Source organism: Balaenoptera ricei, chromosome 1, assembly GCF_028023285.1.
Source record: "Balaenoptera ricei isolate mBalRic1 chromosome 1, mBalRic1.hap2, whole genome shotgun sequence".
Taxonomy (NCBI): domain Eukaryota; kingdom Metazoa; phylum Chordata; class Mammalia; order Artiodactyla; family Balaenopteridae; genus Balaenoptera; species Balaenoptera ricei.
The window spans coordinates 67,330,689-67,352,494 of NC_082639.1; the positions used below are offsets into that span (position 1 = coordinate 67,330,689).

Below are 21,806 nucleotides of genomic sequence, written 5' to 3' on the forward strand. Positions count from 1 at the left end.
GGAATTATTTGTATAATTTTTCATGTATAATCTGACTTACCCCACCCTCACTAAAATTAACACACTAAATTAAGCTCTGTCAGGGCAGGAACTGTCTATTTTGTTCTCTGCTGTATCCCCAATGCCTAACACAGGCTCTTGTATATAATAAGTGCATAATAAGTATCTGTTAGATAAAGGAATGAATAATGGCTGGTTGGATTCAACAAACAGGTATGTAGATTCTACCATGATTTAGAAACTAGCGCTTGGTTTGGGAGTTGCAAAGGTGAATAAGACTGGGTCCAGAAAAGAGGCAGACACAGAAACCAAAGGCTACAGGAACCCCAAGGAATGATTCACTGTGGGAAATTGTGTTTCTTCTTCTCCTGGAATGGGAAGGCAGCCCTGGGTAATAGGGGCTGAGAGCCTCAGCCCTGGAGCCCTTCATGAGCTCCTGCAGAATCCAAGACATAGATCTCCGCTCAAGACCTTGTACATCATTGCCCCTTAGACAATTGCACATTGCGTTTCTGTTCTGTTTTATTCTAGAAGAGTGGCTCATAGTAAGTTAAAAATACATGAATGTGTCCACAATTTCAGTGGAACAGATGACTCACAGTTCAAATCACATGAAGGGAAATGATTATAAGTCAGCTGTGAACTTACCGGTTCCAGAATAATTTAAGGCACTAGCCTGCCTAGTTCAATGAAGACACCAGTGGAATCTTTTCCATACGCGGTTCACAGTCACGTGTAGAATTGATTTCCCAGGTCCCTTAGGATCCTTTTGATGTTGCCATCTGGTGTTGCAATAGTAGACAGGTTATGTCATTGTCGGGTTGAGTTGTTTTTTCCATCGAGCAAAGTACCAAAGGAGAGAGATGAGATTCCTTCTCCCTGTCCTCACATTCAAACTTTTAGTCACAAGAAGTCAGAGGCCATGAAGAAGTGCTCTCTGTTCATATTAATCACTCAACGAATTATTACCAGAGTCTGTTCTAACCACCAGAGAGAAAGTGGTAAGTGCCACTGGCAAAGAAGGATACACACTCTCCCCAGTGGCATCCGTTGTACCCATGCATTAGGTCTGCCATCTCTCTTCCAGGAGGGTGCCCAGGTTGGGAAATACACCATATGGCTGAGGTGGAAATGAAGATGCAGCAGCTGGATGTGAGTAGAGTTGACATAGAAAGCAGATTTGTAGAATTATATCACCAGTCCCTGACACTGTCATGGATCGGGTATTTCAAAATGAAATGCCTCATATAGACATTCAACAGTGGGCAGTGGTCTCAGCAGATCGTTATCCATGGGTCAGTTGAATAATATAGGCCTTCTATACAGAATAAAATAGTTCAGAATTTTGTTTAAATAAAGAGATCAGATAAGCAGGAAAAAAATAGTATATAAAATCATAGTGAATGTAGGAAATATATAGCAGAGATATTGAACACAAAAAATCTTTCACTATTAACAGAAATAAAAAATTTTAAAGAACTTGGAAAGTTAAGAACAAAGTTTGAGCAGTCTCAAGGAAAAAATAAGAGGCAGTATTTATGCTATGAAGTTTGCAGTCTGGCTGATAAAGACATAAAATGACCAAGGTTTTGAGATTTAATGTATAGAGTTGCTAAATCAACAATTAAAATTGTTCTAAAATTTCTAGCAGAAAGAGTATAAGGAAGCAAACAGGAAGAGCTCATTTGCTCCATTTTGTGGCGTGTGAAAGTGTGTCTGTGAATTAGGATTAATAGGCAAAGTTGTTCACAGAGTTGATTGAAACCATTTGTACATATTCATATATACATTCATATTGTACAGCTAATCCATACATATTCATATCAATGTAAAAGTGAAGATGATGGCCATTACTACAAAACAAGGTACAACTGGCACTATCAGTGGACATGTAAAACTATACAGGGCTGTTCACTGGTTTGGTCCAGCATCTTCTGGTCCCTGCCTGGATGCTCATGACTGTCATAAGAGTGGTGATAGTTCACCATCAAATCATGTTTACTCATCAGAGAGCCTAAGAATTTAATAGGACTCTATGAACTTTACTAACATTTGCACAGACACAGAATGTGAAGTTACTTTGTCACTGAGTAGTTTAATTCATTATGTATTCTCAAACTTTAGAACAATAGGTACCAAATTGCTGCTATGGAAAATATTTCTTGCTTATGAAGATTCAAGGTATTTACTGGTTGAATGGTCTAATGACATATGAAGCAAATGAGATTACCAGTGAAATCCATTCTTTCTTCAACAATTAAAACAGTTTGAAGCTCTAGACATTCATACCTTTCCAAGAATTCAAGACTTTTGAAAGATGGTTCAAGGAAAAATAAGCCAGCAAACCCATATTTACCAAGAACCAAGGTAGCAACTTCACTTTGAAGTGGTTCATAAGGACTTATATGAGGTAGTTTTTAGGTCTGGTTTATTACCACCATTTCTAATTTACTTTAAAACATAGAAGTGGCTTCCTGAAGACAATGAGAAGGAAGTTAAAGTGGTGAAGTGAGAATAGCAAGGGCAAATTGAGGATTGAATACGGGGAAGGAGGAGGATCCCCATTCCACACTCCATTAGTTTCTTTTTATTTCAGGGGTAAGATTGTTCCACCACGTCTTCCACAAGCTCAAATGACAAACTGTTGTCACAGTTATAATACTTCAATGCATAAATATTAATTATCATTCTCATTCGAGTATTTGATGTACCACATCTCATAAAAACAACATTTAAAAAACGTTAGAACAGAATTCTACAGGATTATATGGGAACCAGTCATTTCATGCTGCAGAAACCAAGGAAAGCTTTATGAAGAGGATTATATTTCATCAAGAGCCCCGAAGCAGGAAGAATTTAGATGTGCAGAATTGGTGGCTATTCCAGGCAGAAAGAAGAGCCTGAGCAAAGGAAAAAGGCATCAGGCAAATGCATCCAAGGAACAGGAAGTGAATCAGTTTAATTTGAGCTTACAATGTGGGAGAGGGAACAGTGGATAATTAAGATCAGGGTCTTAAAAGATAGAATAAGACATTCAGTAGGCAACAAAATGGACTCTGGAGGCAAAGAATTAGGTTGAGTTTCAACTCTGCACTTACCAGCTCCATTAAGCCTCAAATAACTCAGTGAGTTAAAGAATAATATTCTCATTTTTGTAATAGAGGAAACTGAGCCTTAGACTGGTTAATAACCTGTGGGTATCAGAGAGCTGGGTAAGAAAGAGACAAGAGTGGAAATTAGGACTCCACAGCCTATGCTCTTTCCACTCTGCTCTAGTGTCCTCTGCTGCATTGTCATCTTTGGTTTAGTAGCCTTTTCCTCTGTGGACACGATGAGCATTTTGCCACACGGGTTGTGTCTTTGTTTCCTAAAATCCTAGCACAGTGTCTGGCATATATATGTGATCAATAAATGTTAGCTGCATGAAAGAATAAGTATCTAGCAACCTGTTTTAATGGCAGAACTGAGCCCAGGAGAGAGGCTAAGGCTGGAGATAAACAGATGTGGAAGACACCTGCTGACAGGTCATTGGTGTAGCCAGCAGATAGATAAGTTGATATATGCTTGTAATAAATTCAAAGACCATTTAATGAATACATTGACTTCAGGGTGAGCATAAGAATACTTTCTCTTTCTACTCATATTGAATGGTAGCTATCAAGTCCAAAGATATCAGGATGACTGTCGCCACGAAGCCACCAGGGTCATGTTAGGAAACACCTTCTTCTGAAGGCACGTACTCAGGATAACACAGATTGACAAAAACTTCTTCTCTTTTCACAAAGGCAGTTCCAACGTTGGGACTTTCAACATTTCGTTAGCATGAATAATCTTCACAAATAACACCTGCCAATTTCTGAAAAATTACAAATGAGACTGTTGTGAAAGACAAGAGAAACACAATTCAAAATTTCCCTAAAAGGTATGTGCCATGGTCTTGTGCTGTGTTTTCTAGAGATGAGAGGAGCGATGACCTCTGGGAATCCATTTGGAGCTTAGAATTTGATAATAGATTAACCGGTGAGAGGCTTTGTTTTGCTTTAAAAACGGAAGTGTAGTAATGGCCAAAAGTTTTTCAGAAAGGCAGAAACAAGGTCATAACAACCTTTTTTTTTTGTCCTGATGATTGTGATTCTGCAAAACCAGTGACCAGAGGCAAATGAATGAAAAGACACCTAGCACGTAGCACCAATTATCAGGGATTAGTAGACACTCTGTTTGATTGGCTTAAATTACATCCTGTTTTCTAGCTATAGGCATGAGAGATAATAGAGAAGGCAGTTGAAATGCTCAAGCATCGAATTACAGACATGAAAAGAGAAACTTTTATTTATAACTTGATACAGTTAATCCCTCCACTGCCCCCTGCCCCCAAATCTAGGCTAGTCAATGGAGATGGGGTTTGAAAATGATCATCCTAAAAAATAATGGAGCAAATAAATTTACAAATTCAAAACATATCAAACAATGGGGTTGAAGAAGAAGTAATATTTAAATGTATTATACATTACTCAAATCATCATTTTAGAGTATTCTTCATGTACATGACACTGTGATGAGCTGTATAGTGGTACAACCATGAAGACATATTTTGGGGGCTGGAGCAGATGATAGGAACAAAAGTACATAAATCCTATACAGGGTACAATAGAGATACAGGTTTTCCACACTCTCTGAAAGTAGACCTTTCCTATTAAGTAATTTGTAAGCCAAAAGGGTGTAAAGCAAAGAAGCAGTTATCTTAGGACACATTTTGCTAATGGATGCACAAAAAAATCAAGATATGGCTATCATCAAAAAGACAAGAAATAACAAGTGCTGGTGAGATTGTGGAGAAAAGGGAACCCTTGTGCACTGTTGGTGGGAATATAAATTGGTGCAGCCATTATAAAAACAGTATGGAGGTTCCTCAAAAAATTAAAAATAGAGCTACCATATGATCCAGCAATTCTAATTCCAGGTGTTTATTTGAGAAAATGAAAACACTAATTCAAAAAGACGTATGCACCCCTTGTTCGTTGCAGCATTATATACAATAGCTAAGATATGGGAGCAGCCTAAGTATCCATTGATAGATGAATAAACAAAGAAGATGTGGTATATATATACAATGGAATATTACTCAGCCATAAAAAAGAGTGAAATCTTACCATTTGCAACAACATGGATGAACCTAGAGGGTATTATGCTCAGTGAAATAAGTCAGACAGAGAATGACAAATACTGTATGATTTCACTTATATGTAGAATCTAAAAAACAAAACAAATGAACAAACAAAACAAAACAGAAACAGACTCATAGATACAGAGAACAAACTGGTGGTTGTCAGAGGGAGAGTGGCGGGGGGACAGGCAAAATAGGTGAAGGGGATTAAGGGGTACAGACTTCCAGTTAAAAAATAAATCACAGGGTTGTAAAGTAGAGCATAGGGATTATAGTCAATAATATTGTAATAACTTTGTGTGGTGGCAAATGGTAACTAGACATTGTGATCATTTCTTAATGTAAAAAATATCAAATCACTATGTTGTACACCTGAAACTGACATAAGAGTGTAGGTCAATTATAATTCGATGAAAAAGAAAAAGAATGCTGAAAGATAATAAGTAAATCAAGATAAAGCACAGATGCTCACAGACACAGTTCAAAGCTATGGCAGCTTGACGCTGGGGTGCTGAGTGCAGTTCCCAGGGAAGGAGCTTGGTGGTGCCACTCTTGCTGCACAGGTCGTGCGCTGCCTCTACAACGCTAGCTACAAAACAAGTGCTGAATGCCAGTTTTTATTTTCTCCTTTTTTGTAAAAGCAAAAATCTTCGGATTTCTTTTGGTTAGAGAAAACAGGTACTAATGCAAGACTTTCATAAAAGCAAAGTGGCGTAAAGCGAACTATCAAAAACCAGGGGATACCTGTATAAGCACATTCTAGAGAACACCAAGGAAGAAATTACTTAAATGCACCAGGGCTGAATATAGATGGCTTTTATGAAGAAGGTACATTTAAGTGGATCCTTGTAGCTATGGGAATATTTCACTAAGTGGAAAACAGATGAAATTAATAATAATCTGAGGGAATTAAATAAGTAAGGGCTCAGAAATACAAAAGTATAGGATTCATAGGTCACATGTGATCAGTATAGTGGAAGATATACCTAGCAAGGTAAACTGGAAAGAAATAATGGAGTGCTTGGAATTCTGTGCTAAAAAAATTACAAGTTATTCTCTACACCAGCACTTTCCAAAAGAACTTTCTGTGATGAGAGAAATGTTCCATATCTATATCTATATTTATATCTAATTCCATCCAACATGGTGGCCACTAGCCATACATGACTACTTAGTACTTGCAGTGTATCTAGTTCAACTGAGAAACTAAAGTTTTAATTTTATTGTTTTAAAATTATTATTAAATAATGTGTTAAATTTAAATAGCCATAGGTGGCTAGTGTACCATATTGGACAGTGCAGACAATGGTAGCCACTAAAATGTTTGCACAAGAGAGTGACATGATTGGAGAAATGCTTTAGTATTAGTTTTCCTTTGCAAAATCTAAAATGTTGATTTATTCGGGGAAGGGACCTCTTTAAATTAGTCACTGCCCATGTTATCTCTACTAGATATTTAGTTTTATGATTTCACCTAATTAGAAGAACACTGTGAATGCTAATTAATTGTATTATAGAAGAACAGTTAATAGAGAAAATGTGACTAAATGAAAAAGATTTTAAAAAACAGTAGCAGATGGTAAATTCTGGTAAGTTTTAAAAATTTCTAGCACACCAACATGAATGCCTTGTGACTCTTGAGAAACAGCACATTTCATTCCTTGGATGGAAAGATTGTATCTTACTCATCCTAAGCTGATTAATATACGTATTACTAATAGACTGTTCATAAGACATAGTAAAAAGACAAAAATAAGCAATGTAGACACTTAAAAGGGCATACTGGTTCTGACACATATGTGTGATTTAGAAATTTTAGGCCTCTAGGCTCACAGAATTGCCATTTTTCCATAATGATAAAAAAGAATAATAAAAACTCAAATGTGTTCTTTGCATTCTGTGAAAACAAACTTAAAAACATAAATTGATGTCATGGATTTACTTTTCTCTGGGACTTCTATGAGACTCAAAAAAGCTTTTACTTCAAAGCTTCTGTCAGAATATTCATTTAAGTCAAAATGAAAATGCTTCTCTATGTATTTTAGCTAGAGCATTTAAATTTAGAAGCTCCTTGGAGTTCAAGTTGTTTCCTTATTTGTATTTATCTTAGCCAAGTTAGGTTGACTGGTGAAGACCCGATTTGATGGAATTACAGATTTCCCATTGGTAGGTAAAATAGTCATGCCGATGAATGGACATTGAAATCCTAAAACATTAAGTTCCAAGTATGTTCCTGAAATAACTGGAAATTCCTCTCTTCTACTTGCACAAGAGGTTGACTTCCTGCGACATGTACATTAACCTAACATGAGCTCAGATGGCTGCACTTAAGCCAAAGTTTGTGTATGAAAACAGAAAATTGGTCAGTGAGTAGCAGAGAGAACTCACCATGTGCCAGGCCTCCTTCAGAGCAAGTCAAAATTCCATTCCGTGTATCTGCTTTTCTAAGTTAGCAAGCTACTTGTGGCCAATTAGTTAATAGTCTACTACCCTCAGGCCAAAAAACATGAAGTCATCCTTGATGTTTTCTTTTTCTCTCATATACCACATGCAATCTGTCCAAAAATCCTGTTTGTTCTATCTTCAAAATATATCTAGAATCTAACCAGTTCTCATCGCCTCTACTGACTTCATCTCTTATCTGAATCACATAGCCTCCCAACTGTTCCCCATGCTCCTACCTTTGCTCTCTGACCTCTTCCTAAACCAGAAGACAGATGTGCCTTTTAAAAATTTAAGTCAGATAGAAAACAAACTTATGGTTACCAAAGGGGAAAGGTGGGGGGGAGGGATAAATTAGGAGTTTGTGATTAACATATACACACTGCTATATATAAAACAGATAAACAATAAGGACCTACTGTATAGCACAGGGAACTCTACTCAATATTCTGTAATAACCTATATGGGAAAAGAATCTGAAAAAGAATAGATATATGTACACCTGAAACTAACAAAACATTGTAAATTAACTCTACTCCAATATAAAATTTAAACAAATTTTTTAATATACGTCAGATCATGTTAGTCTTGGCTCAAAACCCTTCACTAATTTCCCATTTCATTCAGAGGCAAAGTCTAATAACTTACTAGGTTTACAAGGTCTTACGTGATTTGGCCGCATTCCCCTCTGCCCTTCCCCTCCTTCACTCTGCTCCAGTCAACCCACTCCCTTGCTGCAGCCAAAACATGTCAGGCATCCTTCCTCCCTAGGATATTCAAACTGGCTGCTCCCCCAGATACTGGCAGGGTTAACTCCCTCACCTTCTCAAATCTTTGCTGTAATGTCACGTTCTCCATGACACCTTCTCTCACCACTCTACTTAAAATTGTAATCAGCCACAGGCTCATGAAAAGATGCTCAACTTTGCTAATCATCAGGGAAATGCAAATCAAAACCACAATGAGATATCACCTCACAGCTATCAGAATGGCTATCATCAAAAGTTTACAAATAACAAATGTTTATGAGGATGTGGAGAAAAGGGAACCCTTGTACACTGTTGGTGGGAATATAAATTGGTGCAGCTACTGTGGGAAACAGTTCGGTGGTTTCTCAAAAAACTAAAAATAGAACTACCATATGACCCAGCAATTCCACTCTTGGGTATATATCTGAAAAAAAATGAAAACACTAATTCGAAAAGATACATGCACCACAATGTTCATCGCACCATTATTTACAATTGCCAAGATATGGAAGCAACGTAAGTATCCGTCAACAGATGAATGGATAAAGAAGATGTGGTATATATATACACAATGGAATACTACTCAGCCATAAAAAAGAACTAAATTTTGCCATTTGCAACAGATGGATGGATTTGGAGGGCATTATGCTAAATGAAATAAGTCAGACAAAAATAAAAACTGTATGATATTGCTTATGTATGGAATCTAAAAAATATAACAACTAGTGAATAAAAAATAAAAGAAGCAGATTCACAGATATAGAGAACAAATTGGTGCTTACAGGGGGGAGGGGCAATATAAGGGTAGGGAACTGGGACGTACAAACTATTGGGTGTAAGATAGGCTCAAGGATGTATTGTACGACATGGGGAATATAGCCAATATTTTGTAATAACTGTAAATGAAAAATAACATTTAAAATTGTATAAATTTGTTTTAAAAAACTGAAACTGTCCTCTGGCCCTCCTTACTCTCCTCTGCTTTTTCTTTTTGTATGGTATTTATCACATTCTAACAACCTATATCATTTATAAATATAAAAAATATATATGATTTATAACATTATTTTATTGTTTCCGCCTTCTAGATATACGTTATACGCATGTATTTTATTTGTCTATGTGCTGAGCTGCACAGCAGTGCCTGGCACATACTAGGAACTCAAGAAATATTTGACTGAATGAATGATTATAAAACACTATTTTCCTTTTAATTTGTGTAGCTTAATCATGTATTTATAAACCATTATATTTCTAGACATTACAAAGACATTGTCTGAGTTAAATTTTCTCAGCACCTAAACTTCCACATGGTAAATCAGGAATCCCTACAAATGGCATTAACTCTTTCTAGTCATCATGGTGCAATTTTAAAAGGTTTCAACCTATTTGTTTTAAAAAAATATTAGAAAGTTTACTTTTTCCTGCTAGGATATCTTTCTAAATTTCTTTGGCTGAGTCCTAAGCATTCTACACATATAGACACAGATAGTTCATTCTTGCATTCATGCATATCTATTTTAAGCCAGACATTGTCCAAAGCACTGAGAAAACAGAGATTTCTAGGACATGGTCCCTACTGATGAGGAGCTCAGAATCTTACAGTGAGAGAGACTAAACTGTAAGTAAATTATTACTTACAAACAACATAGTGTTGAGAGCAGCAATTTGACTCTAAGTGCAATAATAAAGGCACAAGCAAAGGGCCATGGATTGCAAATTCACTTTTGATCTGCTTATTAAATGATAAAATAGCATGGAACTGTTAGGAGGGCATGGGATTTAAGAATGAGATGGTCTTGGGTTTGAATCCCGTACTTCACCATCTTTTACTTTTTAACATATGTCTTTATTGAAGTTTAATATACACACAGAGAAGTGCACATTCTATTTGCACAGCTGAATGCATTTTCACAAGATGAGCACACCCGTGTAACCTGCACCCAAATCAAGGAGCAGAACGTAAGCAGTTTCCCCTAAATCCTTCTTGAGCTCTCTCTGTCACTTCATCCTCCTATGGGTAACCACTGTCCTGATTTCTAACAGCATAGATTTTTTTGGCCTGTTTTTGTTCTTTATATAAATGAAATCGTACAGCTTGTATATTTTGTGTCTGGTGATTACTCAATAGTATGCCTGTGAGACTCATCCATGTTGTTACATGTAGCTGTAGACTGTTGATCCTCATTGCTTATAGTATTCCATGCTGTGAATCTAACACAATTTATGTGTTCTACTTGTTGGTGATCATTGGAGTATATTTTAGTTTAGGACTATTTAAAATAGTGCTTCTGTGAAAATCCTAATACATATCTTTTGGTGAATATAAAAATACATCAGCTTCAATAGTTATTCCCAGTTTTCTAAAGTGGTTGTGCAAGTTTACATTCCCCCAGTAGTGTGTGTGAGTTCTGTTCTAAGTGCTTTTTTTTTTTTTACCATATACATATTCATATGAGTCATGTACCTTTGTGTCCCCACCATAACAGCCTACCTCCACGTATCTACCTCTATCATATTATTAAAACATAGTATTACATTTACCTGTACTTAATTACTACAAGTCCATGTCTCCCTACTAGACAGTGAACGCTTTGAGTCTTGCTGTTTGTATTCGTAGCTCCAAACACAGGTCTGGATCATATAAGGTTATTTCATAATTGTTTGATCAATGAATATATTAATGAATAGATAGATCAGTATATAGGATTTTCCTATTCTTAGTGTATAAATTATATACTTGGAAATTTTCCTAAAGCTTTCAGACATTGTAGGAGAGTTTTCAATCTCTTACCTCTAACCTCCACTAACCCCAAAATTCCTAGAGGTCTTTGAGATCCAGAATCCAAGTGTCTGGCTTAGCTACTCGGCCAGTGTGGAGAAAAGAAATAGAGCATAGGGAAATTGTGCGTTGGCTGAAGAGTTGTGTTATACATCATTATTTCAGCCTGCATTTACCCCAGATTTCACAGACCAGTATGTATACCCCACATTTACAAAAGAGTAAAAGCCTCAGAAAGACCTTCTAAAAAAAACCCTGTAAATAAGGGGCATACTTATCAGGCCAATGTATACAATATGGATAGTCTCATGTATTTAGATTTTTTTCTGGATAAACAAAATATTTACAAACGGCCCTGAAAATACAAATGGCCCAGTGGGTTGTCAATTAGTGAGGGAAACAGAATAATTAGGAGGGAGATATTGGGGGTTTTTTTGTGCAGAATGAGAGAAATTCAACACTCAAGATTTCAATAAATAGGAATGTTGTGTTGTCTTTTCAACCTCTGAATCATGAAAAAACTTTCAAATAGAAAAGAACCTTAAACAATTAGAAAATCTATAGAGATAAACTTGTTGTTAAACATGTTTTGTTGTTGTACTTGTGTTTTGAAACACATTTCCCCTCAAATACAAAATAACATCTGCTAAAAAAAAAGAAAGGAAGGAAGGGAATAGGAAAGGAAGAATGGAAGGTTGCAGGCCTTTGTAACATCGAAAGGCATGGTGATGATGGAGTTCTAAGGAATGAGGATGCATAGGGATTTGCAGTTGCACTGATAGTAACTTCTAGTATAATCTTGGAATTAGGCTCTCTGAATCTCAGTTATTTCATTTACATAATGAAAGTAATACATATCTCACAGGTTGATTTGAGAATTAAATATGGCATATGCAATCTACTGTATAAAGTGCTTGTCACAATGCCTGACTCATAACACTCAATGAATTTTTACCTTGTATTAGGGCCAAACTTGACATGACATCATTACTATCAACTATACCAGGGCCTGTGGTAGATCCCGTTAGACTCCTCTCCTGGGGTGAGGAACTGCAACATGAGAAATATTTGACACTTTATCAGTAAAATTTTCTGCAGTTAAACTTGCCCTATTTAAATTATAAATGGCATACATATCTGTTAGGAATGAATGAGCATTTAAGCATGGGTTCCAACCATCTCTGTGGGGTTTGGTAAGTTGCTGCCCTGGGTACAGAGCCCTTGAGCCTTCTCAGGTGGATGCAGCCAATGGTCTCTCCTCTGAGACAGCTGCTTAATAGCGACAGAGCAAGGTTCAGCCCTTTGCTGAGACATCGCCTGTGTGTCAGCAGTGAGCTAGAGAAACATTCCCACCAAGAGGCTCCTCCTCAAGGACGTCTGGATCTTTGGAAAGTTCTAGCTATCACCTCAAAGGTTATCACCATTCCCACTTGCTCTGCTACTTCCAGCAAACAATCTGGACTCCACCCCCTTGCATCAAATCAACAGTTAAGCATGTTTGATTTTCATCATTACATTTATCACTATCTGATATGTTCTCACTTATGTCTTTGGTGGGAGAGGGGTTAATTGTTTATCTGCTCTTCATTTATCTTATGTTGTTTCTGCATTTTTATTTGCTTATTGTCCATCTGCACTTCTTACATGCACTCTCCAGGAGAATGTACATTCCTTGACAGAAGGAATTATGTATGTCTTATTCACTGCTGTATAACTCAGCACACTCTCCCAATGTGGGAGCAGAAGAGATTCTGCCTGGAGACACTAGGTATGCAGTAAGCATCTTGATTCCTTGCAATGATGTATCCCCAAGTAAACAAAGGAACGCTTTATTTACCCACCCTTAGAATCTCATATCAGGGAGCGATGAGCCGGCTTTCCCATGGCAAGAATGTATTTGTTGTTCCTTGTCCCTTCTATTCCCTCTCTTCCAAACAATCAGCCTGGCTTTTAAGCATTACACTTCCCCCATATAGCCCTTCCATAACAGGCTACAACTTCCTTTGCAAAATTAATTGTGAATACTTGCTTCTTTCGTACGTCTGGAACACACCAAAAAGCACTGATTGTCAGTGTATGAGGCTACCTGAAAATCTGCCATATCTCCAGCTACTACGTTTTTTCAGGCTATTTAGAATATTTAGTGCAATGCAGTCTTCATTATCCACTCTCTTTATACAAGCAAGTTGCCATCCTTGCCTGACTACACTAAAGTGCATTTAGAATCATATATCCATTCAGGATTCATTCCTCCCTAGGAGAGAAGATATGAGCTGTACTCTGCCAAATTCTTGTCTGTAAAGGGTGACCTTGAAAGGTCCCGCAGACAGTGGCCTCTTCAGTCCTAGGCGCTTTGCCTCAGCTGTGCCTGCTCATAAAGTAAACTCTCAGGCCATGGATCCTGGTAGGTATCAAGCATTGTTGCACAGGGAACAGACAATGCTTCACTACTGCCAAAACCTGCTCTTAAACAAGGTAAAGAATGTCAGAAGCTGGAACTGTAAATGATGTGGCATATTCTGAGGGCAGAAACCAATTTCTATGGAACACCTGCCTTACTTAAGGCTACCATATGACACATGGTTTCACAAGTGTTCAGAAAACTTCATTTACTTTACAAAACTCAATTAATTCTTGAGTTCCCTTCCTGGATAAAACAAAACTGCAGCTATAGTGAAGGCATGAGTAGCAGTCTTTACTGTGACAAGAAATAGAACCAAGAAAAGATCTGCAAAAGATGAACTTGAAATGGACATCCAGACACTGGTTTCTGGAAGCAGTGGCAGTGTTGCCTCTCTCCCTGGCCTGATCCCAGATGGCAATGCCTATCAGAGCCTCCTTTCCTCTGACATGCCCTCCCACGTGTTGGGTCTTGTACAGAATTAGAGGTCATGTTCCCAGGGCGGCATGGACCATTTTCAAGCAGGCAATGAAAAGACATCATAATGGGGGAAATGGGAAGATACTTGACCCGTAACGCTGCTTTATCCCACCAACCCATACCCACCCCAGGGTGCACCAACGGCCCACGGTCCACCAGCAGCACCCTCCTCCGATCGGATTAACGGTGGCATCCAGTCACTACCAAGCACGTTTCCAGTTTAAGCAGTCTCCGGCTCTCAACCACCACCCACTTCTCGCCTCCACCTTCCCATTCCTCTCTACAGACATAATTAACTAGTTGATTACTTACTAATCCTTCTGTTAGGGAAGAGTTCAGCCTCACTGTAAGGCCTTATTCTGAAATCTGTAAGGATTTGTAACACTAACAGGGAAAAAAATTCGAGACCAGCTAGCAAAACTTTCCTGAAGGATAGAAATACTCAAGATCTAAAAATTATCTTAAGGGGATGGAGTCAACACCCTCAATCCCCTTTTCTCCTTACTCCCAGCTCCCTGTTATGAAGGATCGGTAACCTTAGGAATAAACGATAAATTCTGTGACATTTAGGTTTCTTCCTGGGAGCTCCTCGGGCATGCAGGAGTAACTCGTGTGTGTGGTGGGGGGTGGGGTCGGTGGGGGTGTCGGGAGAGGTGAAAGGGTCGCACGTCGCTACAGACCCCGACTCTGTTCCTTTGGCCACCTGGTCCCAGGTTGCTGCGTCCCGGGGGCGGCGCGCGCAGCGAAGCGCGGCGCCCGGCGGTGGTGTGACACGGAGGGGCGTGACTGCGAGCCCCCCGCGCGCACCCTTCCCCACCCCCGCGCCCCGCTCCGCTCGAGCAGCGTGACTGGCCGCCGCCGTCGCCGCCCGCAGGCCGGGTTCGGGAGGCTCAGAGCGCGGCGCGCCGAGCGGGACAAGCAGGCGGGCGGGCTGCTGCCTGGCGTCCGCCGCGCTGTCCTCCTTCCTCCGCCCCCTCCGCCCCTCCGCTGGCGGCCGCGCCGCCTAGAGCCCGGGAAGCCGCGGCTCCGAGCCCGCAGCTCGGGCGTGGGGACCAGCACCGCGGCGGGGGCGACGGGAGCGCTGAGACCACAGTCGCCGCGGAGAGGCGGAGGGGGCGCCCGGCCTGGGGAGGCAGAGCCGAGCGCGTATTTGCGCGTGAGAGCGAGGGCTGCGCGGCGCTCGGCGCGGACACCGCCAGCCCCAGCCCAGATCGCCGCAGCCCGGGAGCCTCCCGCCTGCGCCCCAGGGCGCGCGCGGAACAGCCATGAACACCAACGAAGCCAAGGAGTATCTGGCCCGGAGGGAAATCCCGCAGCTCTTCGAGGTAGGGGGCTAGGTCTGGCAGAGAGGACGGGAGGATCTGGGGAGGGCATCCCCGGGGTTCCGGGTGAGAAGCCGCTCCCCGTCCCACCTTGCAGACGCGGGGCACGGAAGTGAAGGAGCTTGCGGAAGCTTGCTCGCCCGCTTGCCCAGGGGTAGCTGTCTGTTTGGCGGGTTGCGGGGTCCTTGTCGGATGGCTGGACTCAGAAGCCTCCATCTCGAAAATCAAGTTTGTCTTCGAACCGGGTTCTGGAAGCAGGCTTTCCCCAGCGCATCCCTCCCATGTGGACCCCCAGGATGGGCTGCTGGCAGCGGCCGGCCGCGCTCTCCCGGGGCGAGGATCAGGCTAGGTGGGTACGCTGGCGCCCAGCAGCCAGCAAGGACTCGGAACTGGGAATCGAGAGCCTTAGTCCCTTCGCGCGCCGAGGGTTGGGACCCCCGCGTTGACGGGGAAGTGAGGACGAAAGCAGCCCTCCACAGGGACAGCTTGGAGGAGAGGGATGAAGATGCAAAAAACAAATCCAAACCCATCAAGTGCAGCGCTGCCTCCCGGGTGGCTGTCACCCAGCGCTGCTCTGCGCTTTCGGTGAATGAACTCCTGAGCACGTTTCCCCGTCACCTTGGAAGGGATGCTTCTCCTTCCTCGCCTCCCCAGCCCATAGCTTTCGCCTGCCCTCACCAACCCATCTAGAGAAGGCGAGTCGGAGACGGAGTGGCGAGGCGGGCGTGACTCCTGTTGCTCCCGTCTTCCGACCGCATCACGGCATCATCTGCACCAGAGACCCGGGGAATGGGGAACACTTTGGGAATGTGGGAGAGGAGGCTTGGTGGATGAACTAGAACCTTGGTTAGTTCTCAACCATAGGCTACGTCGCGGATCGTCTTGTTTCCTTTCCTTCTCTCCGTATTTGAATTTTAGAACATTCCTGAATCCTATGTGTTTTTACTTAGGTTAAGGAAAAAAAAAAAAAAAAAAATGGAAGCGAGCCAAGCTTCATAGAGCGGGCTCTGAAACCTGTTCCCCCATTTCTGAAAGATGATAGACTGTAGTCTCATGTGGTAAACTAAAAGTTATGCGTTGCTCTTTCTCCTATTTGGGGGGTTTGTTCTGCTAAAAGGGATTTTATAACACTACTTGGGAAAATAATTTTGTCTCTGTTTTCCCAAATTATCTTTAAATGGGCCGTCATAATTACAGATCTCCATTTTCCTCTCACCTCCATAAGCCACCGGTTTCAGGTCCATCTGAAGACAAGATTTCCAGGTAAATCGCCCACTGAGCACAAGCCTAGTATGTGAAACCCCAATCTAGCGAGTGCGTTACTAGTATTTGAAAATAATCAGGAGGTGTTGCATAAGGACAGGTCTTGGGGGTATGCAGGATTCTTGTTAAGAATTTTTCTTTTCTTTTTTTAATTTTCAAAAACTAAATATGGAGATGAAGAGCTGAAGGGTTTTGTCATAAATACTACTACTGAGATCAATGTCATCCCTAAAAGAGTAATTAGAAACATCTGCAACAGGGCCACCTGATTGCAAAGTGCTTCTTAATAGTACATCTTTTTTCTGTATACATGTGAGTACTGTTTTTCCCCCTTGGTAACCACAGAGAATTTTGATAGTTTGTGTATGAAAATCTACAGTGTATGCAAATAAGTGATGGCAGGCATTTTTGTTCAGGTGCTATGCTTTTCCTTGGCTTTTCTGCATATGAATGGGTGTTTTAAAATAGTGCACACCCAGGAAAGGAAGTCAACTTGCTTAGGTGAAATACAGATATACAGTGTACTTAAATGCAAGGCAATGGGAAGCTGGAAGGAGACTGCTGGTGACCTCCAAAAGCTCCATCCTTCCAGTAAGAAGAATCTGTGTTGTGCACAGCACAAGAGAGAAGTAAAACTTGGCAGTTCTCCATGTGATGAGTGTAGACAGCAAAAGCAAATGCTTTAAGTTTGAGGGAGATTTTCTCCCTCAAAACCACAATGTAGGTATACAAAATTTCTAGGCATACAAAGTTTAGCAATTAGATATCTATCAAGCCCAAAACATTGGTCACAGTTGTGGATACTAGACACCATTGTAGACCAAGTGATTGATTATTGAATCTACATATTGTCAAGCAACTAGCTGTATCTAACTGACCTTTTCAGATTTCTTTCTGACTTGAAACATCACATGGGCTAAATGGGATATCTCTGGAAGGTTCAAGTTTGAAATGTGTTTGCATTTTTAGATTAAATGTTAAAACAAAAACCACTTTCCCCTGATGAGTTCTTAACTCTAGCTAACCTTATGGTGTATATATTGATCTTGTATCGCTGTACCTTAGAGCAAAGATTTGGCAATTAATTTAAATACTGGGGCAAATCAAATTAGATTGTTCAAGTTCTCAAAGGGTTGACTCAAGTAGACCGAGTAAAAAATGTTTGCTGGTTGTTTTGGATCCCCTATGGTGACTGACTATTAGAAGAATGGATTTAAATTATCTATGAAGGAGTGGACCTCATTCCCCCTTCTAAAATCAGTACCCTTTGTGGAGTCAGATATGTTTAGGGAGGCTGGAACCATATTTTCCAGTAAAAAAAAAAAAAAAAATCTTCATTGAGTACGTTCACTCATTTTAGGCAATAATAGGGATAAAAAAACTAAAAACCTAATCTTGAGTGACTCGAATTGCAGTTGGATTATGTATGGGGCACAGAAAATCTGGCACTTTTTAAATCCCGTATCATATTTTTGCAAGATGTAGAGAGAGGAATATATGGGTTTTGGAATCAAAACCATTGAGTTGGAATCCTAGGCCTACGAGTTTCTAGCTGAGTAACCTAGATCAACTCACTAACATCTCTGAGCCAGGATTTCCTGGTCTATAAATGGTGATAATAATGCCACATAGGACTGAAAGTGCATTGGGTAAGCTAAAGCATGCAAAGATACAGAGTAAGCCCTGCCACAGAGTTAGCTACACTGAGGTAGGAGGAATCCGAGGAGTTAAACGCAATGTGTGTGTATCTGTGTGTGTGTGTGTAGCACAGACCTTGACATACAAACTGGGTGTGGATGCCCAGGTTAGTTTTTTCTGCTCCCTCTGCAGTTGAACTCCTCTGATTGAACATTCTAACCTACATTATTTAGGATTTCAGAGAACAAATGTACCTGGTAGGAACTGCCTACCATTTAGAGCAAATTGCACAAGAATAATTTGAAAATAAAATACTGTATTTAGGAAAGATGTCAGCTTTTCAAAGTGTCTATGTTTTGTGCATTAATAATGGTGATAATAATCCTCTATGCTTTTTCCATGAAATATTCCAAAGGAAAATATTTTGCACATCAGTTCAGTTCCCAGGAATCAGCATTTCCAAATTTATAGCATTTTTAGAAATTAGTACTTATGAAATATCAGACACCAGGTTTTCCTCTGCAATTTCAATGGATATTGTAGTGATTTATTATATATCAAATGTTTTTCTTTAAACTCAGTCTTTATGTTTTGAGTGAAATTTTTTTTCTAAGTAGAGAACAGTTCAGTATGTACCTACCATGTGCGAAGGAAAGTGTCAGAGGCTGGATATTGCGAAATAAATAAGACCCACACTGTACTGTTGAAGAGTTTATAGGTTAGAAGAGGAGACCAACACATAAACTGGTGGTTTTAGTATGAATGACAGGTAAGATAGTTTTTTCTGGGTATCATGAACACCAAGGAAGGGTGTTGGGTCCACAAGCCAACCTGAGGGCTCAGGGGAGACTTCTTGATGATGATGATGATGATGATTAAAACCACCAACATTTATTATTTACTATGTTCCAGGCACTTAATATGTACTTTACAAATATTTACATACATTATATGTATGTAAAATACATTATATTTACAAAATATTTACATTTTTTAATCCTTAAAAAACCCTCTGAAACTGAGGCTTGGAGCCTTTAAGGATGGGTAGGAATGAGATAAATCATGACTGGGGCATTTTTACACACTGCACTTTATCTCATATTGATAGGGTTCTTCCATTTTAAACAATATAGTTGGCCTTAATTGTTTAAAAGACAGAGAATGCTGAGCTGAAAACTAATTGGTCAAGAATTTGAGGAGGTATTTTAATTATTCAATCAGAGCATAATTTCAACTCTAATTGTTTTTTTTTTTTTTTTTAATGCAAAGAATCAAAACAACCCAGAATTTAAAGACGGGATATACACTGTTTTGACAAAGGTGGTTTAAAAACATATTTTCTGTGGGCATATTGTGTTGTATTTCAGAGCCTTTTGAATGGACTGATGTGTTCTAAGCCTGAAGACCCAGTAGAGTACTTGGAAAGTTGTTTACAGAAAGTAAAGGAACTAGGCGGCTGTGACAAGGTGAAGTGGGATTCATTTGTAAGCCAGGAGAAGAAGACCTTACCTCCGCTCAATGGAGGGCAGTCACGGAGATCCTTTCTAAGAAATGGTAATGTATTCGTAGAATAATAGACAGTTTATAATTAGAGCAATTTTCTTTAAAACCTACCATACAAACTGTAGGCAATGATTTAATTTAGTAGGTTTCCCAGCACCTAAAAGGATATTTGGTCCTGTAATGTGACTATTCTGTCTCTGCTACCAATTCTAGTCACCTCCATGGTAAGACAAACAAAATTGCATACCGTTGTCCAGCACTTCACTAAAAGCTCAATGAAATTTTTTGCTGACTTCATTAGTTTTTTTTATTCTTCTTAATTAATTAATTAATTAATTTTTGGCTACGTTGTGTCTTCGTTGCGATGCGCGGCCTTCTCGTTGCGGTGCGCTGGCTTCTCATTGCGGTGGCTTCTCTTGTTGTGGAACATGGGCTCTAGGAGCGGGGACTTCAGTAGTTGTGGCATGCGGACTCAGTAGTTGTGGCTCACGGGCTCTAGAACACAGGCTCAGTAGTTGTGGCACACGGGCTTAGTTGCTCTGTGGTATGTGGGATATTCCCGGACCAGAGCTCAAACCCTTGTCCCCTGCATTGGCAGGCGGATTCTTAACCACTGCGCCACCAGGGCATTCATTGTAAAATGAATTACATTAGCAAACTGAATTTTTCTTAAAATTGCAAATTAGACTTTTCCAAATAAATGAGTAGATAACAGACAAAATTGATAGTTATTATATAACTACAACATTTTTTTATTAGCTCAGAAGAGATTTAACTTATTGCTGTGTTTCCAAATTCAGAGTTCATATTAATGCATCTGCATAAATGCATGTAAAGTTTATACTAGTTAACTCAAGAAGGATTTATTTAGCAGCTACTGAATGCAATGCATGAGATTAGGCATTTGGGTGCTACAGAAGAAATGGGATGCATAAACTTGTTTAACAATTTTAGGGATAGTTTGGAACTAAGAACTGGAATTCACTAGAGGAGATTCATGGTATTCCAGCTTTCTGAAATATGTGCTTATCAAAATTAGTTCAATATCAGCCAAGCAGCCTTTTGGGCTCCAGATAAAATTGAGAAGTACAATAATATGTGCAAAATGGAATCAGTTCCAATCAGAGGAAACCAATTAACTCTTTCCCAGTGGCCCAAATCATTCTATTTTCAAAATCTAAGCCATTCTCAAAAATTGTACCACGAAAAGTTTCAGTTATACAGACAGAATTTGAAGCAGAGACAATTCTATTTGCAATAAATACAAGGGGGAAATAAATCTTAGTTTGTTTTATCTTACTTAGTCATGACCCACTTAGATTTTATTTGAACATGATGTGGGGAAAAGTCAGAGTGTGTTAATTTTTAAGAAACACAAGCAGGGAGAAAAAGCAGAAATGGCATTGTCTCAGAAACATCTCCAGAGAGGAGAAGACTCCTTCTCTGTCAATGCAGGGTCACCACTAGGTGATTTAGGCTTGGGTGCTCAAGAGAGAACCTTTAACCAATTACCACTGCAGCACACCACTTGGTAAATTACTGCTTAAGTGAACAAAATGATATTTTTGTGAGCTTGAAGGGTTCATACACCTTCCCAAAAGGGCTAATTTCCTTCCCAGGGTGTCATCATACGTTAGAATCTGGCTCAATGTTAAATACATGCCCTAGGCCCTTGTTAAATCAAGTGACATAAACATGGGGAATTTCTTTTTAAACCTTAAAGCACTAACAAACCTTAGGTATTACTGGATTTAGTCTAAGATATTTTTATGTTCTTAAATTTAAGTCTAAGAGGATGTGACATTCACTTAGTCGAAAAGCTGGTTATATAAAGTGACAGTTTTGTAACAAAATGAAATTTGAATGCTTCTATTTTGTACTGTTACTTGACTTGATTATATGTAGAAGCCAGGCAGGCCAAGTATGTAATAGAGAATGGTGGAGACTGTGGTCAAACTAGAGAACAGAACTAGCGGGAACAGTCATTGTCTAAAGGCAGTCAAGCACAAATTTTGGAAGAATGTCGAGCTGAACAAAGCACATCTATGAGGCTACATTGGGC

General features: G+C 39.7%; 1 protein-coding gene across 2 annotated transcripts in view; it reads left to right on the forward strand.

The window, feature by feature from the left end:
* Positions 1-14,828: 14,828 nt before the first annotated feature.
* Positions 14,829-21,806, forward strand: part of AK5 (adenylate kinase 5) — a 244,225-nt gene continuing 237,247 nt past the window's right edge. For both annotated transcript variants that reach the window (XR_009503655.1, XM_059924682.1), the window contains exons 1-2: positions 14,829-15,343; positions 19,609-19,795. Coding sequence is in view for 1 of the 2 variants with exons in the window: in XM_059924682.1 (XP_059780665.1) it covers positions 15,284-15,343; positions 19,609-19,795 (247 nt within the window). In the remaining variant the exon portion in view is untranslated. The remainder of the gene's footprint in view (positions 15,344-19,608; positions 19,796-21,806) is intronic.